We start from the raw sequence: 11,198 nt of genomic DNA, 5'->3' as shown, positions 1-11,198 counted from the left end.
TGATGTTTTTTATTCAAAGTAATCACCTTTTTATGAGTTCTATATCATCAGCATTCATACTCGGGTCTTTTGTTTACCAAAACCCAGAGGAAGATAGTTTTGGTATTTATGTGTACAACAAATATGTACAACAATATAATGAACAATTACTACATATAATAATAAGAAGTTACCAATTGAGTGTTGAATACTGTGATATAAAGACTAAAAGAGATATCTTTAAGGAAGGCAGTAAGAGGTTGTTTTATAGATGGAAAAGAACCAAATTAAAAAAAAACTACATACCGTATTGGGCTCTACTCTGGTAGCAGTTTTTATGGTTTTTGTACTAGCAAAGTACAAATATAATTTAATACCATTAGGTAATTGAAATACAAATGCATTACATAATAATGTCTAGAAACGGGTGACAGTGACACGAAATAACGGGAATTTAAAAAATAAATCAATAGAATAAAAATGGGAAGGCAAAAAAATTTTCATTCATAATAATCAAAACTCAAAAGATTGCAATAAAGGCGTTTATCATTTCTTGAAAATAACTTTCTTTAAATGTATTTCTCCTGCAAAGACATTATAGATAGATGGACATTATAGATATTATGATCAATAAAGTGGAATGAAGGCATCAATGAAGTATTGGAATAACGGTGTTGGAGATAACTCATTGATCGCTGTGATATTATGTATTTCATACCGAATTCTCTGTGTTTCAAATCAACCACAGTAGGTTATTGGTCGAGTTGTAAACACTTTTGATTTGAGAAAGCTCTATAAAAAACATCGCAATGAGGAGGATATGAGGAAAGCGAGCAATAAAGATCTGCAGCACATATTTCAAGAGTATGTGAAATATTTCAAGATTCTTTTTGGAAGAAGACCTTATCTACCTTAAGAAAGTAATTTTAAAAAATGTAAAAAATTTATTAATTCTCAAATGGCAAATTTGACAATTCCAATTATGATGAATAACATTATTTTCCCTCCCCACTTTTGTTTTGAGGAGTTTTTTAAAGTACCTGTCATTCTAGGTCACTTTTTACAGGCCAGATCATTGGAAAGCCAGACTGGTGCTGACTAGGAGAGAAGGTGGTGAACAACAATAATAGTGGTAGAGCTTTCCTGCCCCCTCACCAGCCAGCAATTACAGACGATTTTTCCACTTTTTACTTTTCGAGTCAGTCTTATTTGAGTCGCTCCTTCTGACTCCCGAAGACTCTTTTTGAATGGCCAGGACCGTGAACTTCATCTGGACCTCACCATCCAGTTGAAGCTGACAAGTGAGATGGTCACCATAATGGGATTAGTATATAGTTTGCTACCAAAATTATTGAATCTTTAAAAATTATTTTCCTCATAGGAATTTTTTTATATTTTGAGACCATTAAAATGTGTGGACTATTTCAATGAGAGGAAATCCTTCAATAATTAAATTAGTTCAATAAATAACTTAAGACTATGTCCAACGAATAGAATGAATAATCTCATTCTATTCTGAAATCCTTTATAAAACTCTGGATAGAAGTGTTCTGAATATTTTGAAAGATATTTCATAAATGTCGGATTCTCAATCTGATTGTACTTCTTAATGAGTCTCTTCAAATTTATAAATTAATATATTACTTCAAATCATGAGAAATTCATTAATTTAGACATTCCAACAATAATATAATAATTTCAATTAAAAATTATATTTTTTACATATTCTATTTAAAAATAGTGTACGTATGTAATTGACCGAGCGAAGTGAGGTCCAAGATTCAAGTCGACGGTTTGGCATTTCTCTTAATGTTTAAGGGCCGGTTTCCGAGCTTGGGATTTAGCCAAGTCCTAGACTTTAAACAGCTGGAGTCAGAAAATAGGCTTTCCAAAACGGGGCGTAGTCGCAGCTTTTATAACAGTAGTCGTAGTTATCATTATCGTAGTTTTAACAGTAATATTTTCTCATTTCTATAATTGGAAACGTTTTCCTTGACGAAATCAGACATTCCTAAATAATTCACAATAGCTGAAACTTTACACTATTTTCTCTTTATTTTTTTTTGTGTTCAATTTTCTAGTTTTTCGAAATTTAATTCAAACGTGACTATGACAATCACTGCGACTACGCCCCGTTTTGGAAAACCAATTTTCTGACTCTAGCTGTTTAAAGTCTAGGACTTAGCTAAATCCCGAGCTCGGAAACCGGCCCTAAATGTTTTTGTCATACTTACTCAACTGCAGCTGTTTTCCATGCATTGAATCAAGCCGGTAAACAGCTGTTTGCAGAACAAGAAAACTTGTGATTTTCATTACAGCATACTATAGGTAAAGAGACCATATGTTTTCTTTACAGTCGAGTATGTTTCCTAGTTTTATAGTTAATATAGTCCTATGTTAATATAATAACTCAAATAATTTAAGAACTCATCTATGAAGTTTCAAGTTATAAGAACTCATCTGAAATCTTATAATATAGGCCTTTATTATTTTATTTGAGCTCGATGGGTCTGTGTCTGTTATGAACTAGGCGCTACGGGCTAGGTCATGTTTATAAAATGCAGTAACTCGAGCATAAGCAGGTAATGGTTTCTGTTTCTGAGCAATATTATTCTTTCTCATATAAAAATGACAAAAAATATTGTACGTAACGGTAATATACTTACAGCATTCGTATGATAATTCTGCCCTCAACTACGTTTCGGGCAGAGACAATCATACTTATGCGGTAAATTATCGTTACCGGACTTGTGACGTAAAGTACTATTAAATGTTCATATGTTGCGCATTTACGGCGAAACGCGGTAATAGATTTTCATGAAAATTGACAGGTATGTTCATTTTTAAATTGCGCGTCGAGGTTTTTGGAAATTTTGCATTTCAAGGATAATATAAAAGGAAAAAGGAGCCTCCTTCATACGCCAATATCAGAGTAAAAATCAGAATATAGAATTATTCATCATAAATCAGCTGTCGAGTGGATTATAAATTGCATGTCATGACGCATGTAATCAATATCTCAATGTAACTTGGTAAAAAATCAGCAGCTGTGTAGACTATAAATTGCATGCCTCATTGCATGTCTCATTGAATGCAATTTTTCTGCACTATTAAATAGGATGCAAAGAACTTATAACAGCTTGTCTGGGCGCCTAGATGTCTTCTTGTTTTCTTGCATTAAATTCCGGAAAGCATTATATGATAATTAAATCTTGGGTCAAATAAATCTGATCAAATAAATAGTTGGTGTATCACAACGTTAGTAAACAGTCTGTCTACTAACTTTGGGTGTATCAGTGTGGATGTGCATAAATGGTTTTGGACGTCGTTCAGTTATAAATAACGTTATTTATTCTTTTGATAAAATTTTTGTTCATTATTTGTTATTATATTCTTTAATTTTTATAAGTTTTGGAACTTTGAATCCTCAATTTGTTTTATTTTTACTTTTTTTATAAGTATTTGAAATCTTTGTATTGCTGTGCTACCAATTTATCCTAATAGGTTGGATAGCATTTCTCACCTATTAACCTAAAGGAAGTTATCGGCTCCAAAATGGTAGATTCTTGATAAATTATGAATGGATCTATTGCTTATGAATAATAAATCCAGTTTTCAGAGCAAATCAACTTATAATCTTCATAAGAATTTTGGCAATATACAACACAAATCCACAAAACAATACCTTACACACTTAGGCCCAATTTCACCAAAGTTTCTGAAACCGCCGGTTTCGAAACTGTGGTTCCTGGCTGAACAGAAGTTTTGAATGCTGACGGATTTCACCAGCACAAACTGACCAAAGATTCCGAAACCGTCGTTTTGGGGTATTGTGAAGGCAGTGAACCCACTTGACGTCAATTTTATAACCTAAAAACTTTGTTGTGCTCTCGTAGATTGTTGTTCTAACATTCAATACGAATAAGAATCTTCATTATTAAAGACATTGTTAACAATGCATTTACAAACGTCAATAATAGGTACTAGATAATACATAATAGTACTAGTCTGCAAATATTTGGTCTAGTCAATCACATAAAATTCTTGTATGCTATATAAAATTTAGGCTTTCAGTAGTTTTCAATTTTCTTCTGAAGAATGCAAGAGACAATGATTTGATTCCTAGTAGTAAAGAATTGTCAAGTATACACAAGTGATGTATACTTAAAGACAGATGTATACACAAGATTATTTTGCAAAGTAGTGATCCTGAGCTTTTGAGCTCTGATATTATTCCTATTTCTGAATAGGTGATTGAATATCTATTGTAAGTGGACATAATATTAGAGTTTTTTCTAGGTTCAATGAGAGATTTCATTATTCACATGAATCATTAAGGAGTACAGAGCTATCATCTAGAAAATTTTGTACTCCTGTTTTGGATTTACAACTAACTTTGAGATTAAAATCATCAGCAAAAAGTAATCCTGCTTTATGAGTACCTTCTATGTTACAAATTATGTCATTAAAATATAGGCTATTAATGAGTATTGTTCCAAGTATGGAGCGTTGAGTGACCCTATACCGATCCTTCCTGCCCTTAGAGAACTGACAATCTCTGTAAACAATCTGGTTGCGGTCTTTTAAATATGACATAATGAGATCGATTCATTCAGAATTGCAGCCATAATAAGAAAGTTTGCTACCAAGTATGTTATGCCAGTAGCGTATCGTAAGACATACCAGCATATGACCTAAAGCTAACAGAAAGATCCTTATCCAAATAATCAACAACACTATTTACTAGTCTTGTAACTTCATTACATGGCCTGAAGCCAAATTGTTTTTCAGTAAACATACCAAAGCTTTCAAAATGACTTGATATCTGGTCTTGCATTATGGCCTTGAATACTTTGGATATCACAGGTACAATAATTGATGGTCAGAAGTTTTTTTATCGCCTTTTTTTATGTACAAGTAATACCTTAATGTTTTTCAATACACTTGGAAAAATGCCCTTGCAAACCAAACAGTCATACATATACGTATAAGTTGCCTTTTCTTGTTTCTATAGTTTTTCCGGTGTTGTAAATTAGCTATAGGTATTATTTTTAATCGAAAATTTATTCGTTTTTATCTGTTAATTAGTTTTAATTGGGTCATTTATATATATTAGGTAGCTTAATAAGAAACTCATGGAGAAAACGTTGAGTGGGAAAACGATTGGGGAGGCTCTGCATCTATATATGAACAGTTCTGATTGATCTAATAGAAAAACATTTTAATATTATTGAATGCAAGAAGACTTATTACTTTAAATAAATTATTGAAACTGTTGGATTGGTTAAAAATAGGAAGCGAATTCAACAATTTTAATAAACTACTGCCTAATGAATTAACTAACAAACTTATAACTAAATCCAACAATATCAAAATAATCAACTGACTATTGAACAACATTTGAAATGTCAATACATGAGTGTGTGTGACCTAACATTCAGCTCTTTACGATTACAGTAGGATACACGAAAACGCGAAATTAGTGCGATATAAAACTGTTTATAGGTTATAATCGCCCGTTTTCGAAGGCTAACCGACCAAACTTGGCCGGTAAGTTTGAACTGGAGTTTTCGGAGTCACGTGACCCTAAACGAGTGTGGTGAAATTCGATTCTGTCGTTTACGGCCAAACAGCAGATTTCATTTTGTTAAACTGTTGGTTTGGTGTTTGGTGAAATCGGGCCTTAAACATCTAGCATCATTACAAGCTAAAATACTTATCCATTTATATAGTTGAAAACAATGGCTATAGGCTTGTCGACACACAAATCAAATTATACAAACTTAGAACACCATAAAACTGTTCAAATCTCAAATTAAAACATTATAAATTTCAATCAAACAGAAAAATATTCAGAGAGCACAAAACACTTTTCCATAGCCAGCCACCATTTTTCAGAGAGAAGCTAACAAGTACAGAGCAAAGCCACACCTCAAACCAGTGATGATGTTATGAACACGTCAATGATATTAAATTCCAAAAAATTATAAATTACAAGTTTAGAATTTACATTTTACATTTGTTCTCAATAAAACTTCATTTCGAAACTGTTATTTTAAATTTATATATTATCCTCTATGTTTATAATGATCTGTTAACTCTGTTTCGATGATACCATGGAATGTGAAACACAATTATTTATGATAGATTCTCAGTTAAAAGTTGTCCGCACATTGATTACTCTGATATTTACTATCAAGTTTTATAGATCTCGAATTGAAGATTCGATTTTAATCGAGAAAAAATGTAATATTACAGTATTTTTCATTTTTGAATTGGGTGGAATATTTATTGTGTTTGTATTATTTATTATTGCATAATTTCGTATTATTTTTTTTTCATTTGTATCTGTACAATTTTTATTGTTAAGGAGACATATTTGGGAAACCCGTTGTCTTCATTGTGAATAAATGAACTATTGATTGCGTGCAAAAACTCATGCAATTAACAACTAAAATAACATAGTATTGTCTCTCGAACTTTCTCTGCTTTGAACTAGGGCTGTCCTGTTGCCAGTATGTCTTGAAGGAGATTAGATTTTGATGTTAGCATTTTTGATACACCAACCCCAACAGCCATTAGCCGTTTTCACACCGATATCTCGTCGAAACGACATACAGACAGGATTTACTCTGATTGACAGTATAAGAGGAGGCTGTGATTTAAAACGGCGCGAGGTCTACTGTTCACAGAACTACTAGTATAAAAAGTTTTATAGTTTACAAAATCAGCAATGCCACTCAGAAATCTTATCATTTTATTATAGAAACAGCATTACCATTTACTATATAATATGCATCTCCATTGAAACTGTTTTTCCCATCATGAAAGTGGTGGAGCCCATAAATTTAGAATAAAAAACGTAAGGTACCTATGTACCTTCATGCCAAATTTTGATGTTCTATTGAGGCTAATAAAAATGGTTTATTGCATTATATCGGTATCACAATAACGGTACTGTCCATTTTGATTTCTTTCTCTTCTGCCAAGTCTGATGCCCTTATGAGCTCTAGGATTGTGCGTGGGTGATGGGAGTTGAGTGGTAAATGTAACATGTTTTTTCATTTGTCACAAATGGTGGTAGCCCAACATTTTTTATAAGATAGATCACAAAAATGTCAAAGCACCGTTTTGTATTCATCTCAGTATGTTGGGTTGTATAAATTTTGATTTTTGTTGTGTTATACTGAATTGACTGGCCTTCATGCCAAATTTTGATGTTCTATTGAGGCTGATAAAAATGGTTTATTGCATTATATCGGTATCACAATACTCAAATTATTCCAAGTACCTATTTTTATTGTGTATACTGCAATAGACTCAGTATTCAATGATAATCAACTTACAAGATTAGTGTTACCACAATTAAATATGCTACGCTTTCAAATTAGTAGCTCAAGTTAAATAAGTAACGGGCAATTGGGTGTCGAACAAATTGAGAAACGTCTGCTATTAATTCGAGCAATTTTATCTTGGAAATGAACAGATGAGCATTGTTACGGTGTGAACTGTGAATAAGTCTCCATTCGGCATGTGCTGCACTCTCGTGGAGTTTATTGGAACTTTTGATTTTGATCGAACGTCTCTTGACTCGGACTCGATTACAGATTCCAGCCGAGTCGCGTCCGACTTGATTCGTTTAAAATGTCAGATTTGTGATCAAAATGTTTTCTTTAGTGTACAATGTTTACCCTGTGTTATTCATTGAAGAGGGATTGTAGATTATGCCAAAACCCAAACATATGTAAGTAATATTATAAATACACAGATTATTCATGTTGAAAATTGATTTTATTATTCTTTTTGTCAATCATAACAAGTGCAAAGGTTATGTTTGCCTCTTACGTCAAACTCTATTTTGGTGTAAATAAATTAAGAGCTCAACATTCAATGATCTAGTAAACTGTTGTAGAAATTCTTGTATTTAGGTTCATCTCTTATCTTATGTAAATTCTTCATTGTTATAATGTTTGGTCATTAATGAGAGCTAATCAAGAGAGTATGCTATTCTGGAAAGCGCAGATGAGCAGCTGTGCAATCTGAACTTGGCACTGAGGGATTCAAAAAATTGGTTCTTTATTCTTTTGAATAGGCCTACATCAATTCAGATAATTCAGTTTTATATAAATCTGCTAATGTGAATCAACTGAATAATTATCATGAGCTTATTGTACATGATGTAATTTATGTTAAATTGAAACGCTGATGATAGCTTATACCTATGCTATTGAAACGTTTCCTTCATCTAATTTTTGTATTCACACCGACTGATGCACTGTGTCATCTCTTTCCCAGAATAATGAATATTGAATATCAATTGATATATATCACAAAAAAATAGCCTAGTGTAGGCCTATACTATATCGTATGCCTATACGTGATAATTGTAATTAGTAGGTATAATAATTTAAACTCAAACTACCGGCGGGCAAAACCATGAAACACCGCATTTTTTGAATGAGGATTTTCAAATTTTCAAAGATTTTCTTGAACAACTCTTATTTTTTATATTAATTTTAATTATATCTTATTTAAAACTTTTGCAACTATTGGCCGTTTTTACACACACCGATTTCTCACCGAATGTCCAATTAGACTATTTTCGTAACGCCGATGCCATCAGTCAATCTGAGGATATTTTCACACTTACCTATTGTTGTTAAGGATCCTCACATCACTGAAAAGTAGTTTACAGTGGTTCCCACTCCCAGAAAAAGTGATGGTACATAGTGCTCTTTTTGGGAGGATCAGCACTGCTGGCACATTCCCCAAATAACCACGTACATATGATACAGGTGTACAACCTGCCATGATTCAGGTTGGTGTATCAAACGTATAGTGATATAATAGGGTACTAAATGATTAATAGTATCTGAGGTAAGGTTAATCGTCAGGAGAAGAAATCAGGACAACCAGAAAGACAAATAGACACTGGGAAAATTGTGATCAATCAATTAGCAAAGGAATTGGGTCTGATGCTGGATAATCTGGAAGAAATTGAGGGCATTAAAAGGGCGTCAAAAGTGAAGATAGAAACAAAAAGGGGTGGTTTGACCATTAATGTAAGAAAATAGTAAGAAAAAGGAGTAGATGGAAGAAGGCCTGGATAAATAATTGCAACTGTACCTGTACGGTATAGAAAACCGGGAGCTGTACAAGACGTCCAATACATAAACCAAAAAGCTGCCAATAAAGAAAAATCGATGCTGCATTACTGGTCTTTGGTCTACTAGACAACGCTGAAGAAGAAAATCAGCAAATATTGCAAGATACATTTACAGAAAAGATATTTTTTAGAGAGGATCCATTCCACTCCCAGAGTGAATAATGAAGAAGGAGGCTTAGGCCTGCAAATTAAGAGTCATAAATTACTAGAAAAATGGAGAGAATACTCTTGTGAATTATTGAATTTATTTGAGAACCAAAAAAGGACAGTCAAAGAAATTGAGCTATGTTACAATAATTTTAAGCCTAATGTAGTAACCCCCCCACCCGTGATCTGTACCAGAAATTTCAAATTGTTGACGAGATAAAACTGAGGCTTTTGAGTTGGCTGGGACACGTTGAGGGGATGAGTGACTCAAGAGTTGTAAGAAAGGTCTTCAGAAACAACGCAGGAGGGAGAAGGCTGAGAGGACGTCCGAGAAAGCGTTGGCTGGAGGATGTGGAGGACGACATTAGGAAGCTGGGTGTCAGGGGATGGAGACGTAAGGCTGCCGATAGAGACGAATGGAGATGGTTTATGAAGGAGGTCAAGGCTCTGAAGGCCCACCATCCAGTGAAAAAGAGTAAACTGAAATGAACATTTCTAGAAACATTGTTGTTTCAAAATATAAGTGAGTGAAATGAGCAAGTTTTGCATTCCATGAGTCAACTGTTTTCAATTCGGGCTGACAAATTGACTTTTTCATAATTACCTATTGATTATCCTGCTTATGCAACGTTGCCATTTTTCCTTGACTGGGACTAGAGAAGGCTTTGATACTATAATCTGAAAAATAAGTTTAGACTTGAATAAAATATAAGTTGAGACTTTAATGAAATATCCGTGTTGCCAAATTTTCCAATAATCAATCCTTTCATACAAGACCAAGTTGTTGTTGGAAGCATTCTTAGCACTACAGCCCTGGGTGGGCCTTGGCTTCCTCCGTCACTCGCCTCCACTCGTTCCGGTCATCCGCCATCCTTCTCCATCCACGAATCCCCATTCAATTCAGATCTCCTTCGACATCCTGCAGCCACCTTCTCCTGGGTCTTCCTCTTCTTCTTACTTGGAAAATTTCACCCTCAAACAGTTGTCTCTGGAGTCTGTTCTGCTCCATTCTCCAGACGTGTCCCAGCCAGCTGATTCTACGTGATTTGATGAAACAAACTATGTCCTGGTTTTGGAGGACATTGTTTATCTCTCTGTTTCTTCTTATTCTCCATGTTTCATCTTGCCGAACTGGTCCAAAAATTCTTTGGATGATTTTCCTTTCAAAGACTCTAAGTGCGGATATATCGGCTACAGTGAATGTCCATGCATCGCTGCCATATGTAACTACTGGCCTGATTACTGTTTTATAGAGTTTTATTTTAGTGTCACGCTTTATCAGCTTGGACTTGATTATTTTAACATTTGCAAAATATGCTCTATTACCACTGATTATTCGTTTGTTTATTTCTTCAGACATTTTATTTTCTACATTCAGCTCTGTGCCTAGGTAAACGAAACTGCTCACATTTTCAAACAAGAACTGTCCTATCCTTACTGGTTCGTTTCTTCTTCTTCGGGCCTGCGCACTTGACATTAGCATATACTTGGTCTTAGATTCGTTCACCTTAAGTCCTAGTGGCTTTCCTTCCTGCTCTATCTTTAAAAACGTCTCCTTAAGTGTAGCCAGATTCCGGGTCACCAACAAGATATCGTCAGCATAGGCATGAATTTGCTTTGATTTATATATTATTGTGCCTCTTGGGCCCATCTCCCGCATGACCTTGTTCAAAGCCAAGTTAAAGAGAATAGCTGACAGTGCATCTCCCTGTTTGACGCCCTTGACAATGTCAAGACTTCGGCTCAACTTTCCTGCCACTAGAACTCTAACTTGACTTCTCATAAATGTCATTTTTGTCAGAATTATAAGCTTCTTTGACAAACCATAGCTCTCAAGTGCATCTAGCAGCTTATTCCTATCTATTGAGTCGAATGCTTGCTTATAGGCCTAATCAATAAATAGCAT

General features: G+C 34.1%; 1 protein-coding gene across 1 annotated transcript in view; it reads left to right on the top strand.

Annotated features, from left to right (window-relative positions):
- The first annotated feature begins 7,556 nt into the window (after positions 1-7,556).
- LOC111047706 (protein pellino) overlaps positions 7,557-11,198 on the top strand; it is a 63,376-nt gene continuing 59,734 nt past the window's right edge. The window contains exon 1 of the mRNA XM_039426893.1: positions 7,557-7,723. Within this exon, the coding sequence (XP_039282827.1) occupies positions 7,704-7,723 (20 nt within the window). The 5' untranslated portion in view covers positions 7,557-7,703. The remainder of the gene's footprint in view (positions 7,724-11,198) is intronic.

Source organism: Nilaparvata lugens, chromosome 4 (assembly GCF_014356525.2).
Source record: "Nilaparvata lugens isolate BPH chromosome 4, ASM1435652v1, whole genome shotgun sequence".
In the NCBI taxonomy this organism is placed as follows: domain Eukaryota; kingdom Metazoa; phylum Arthropoda; class Insecta; order Hemiptera; family Delphacidae; genus Nilaparvata; species Nilaparvata lugens.
This window is presented reverse-complemented; position numbering and strand designations above follow the sequence as displayed.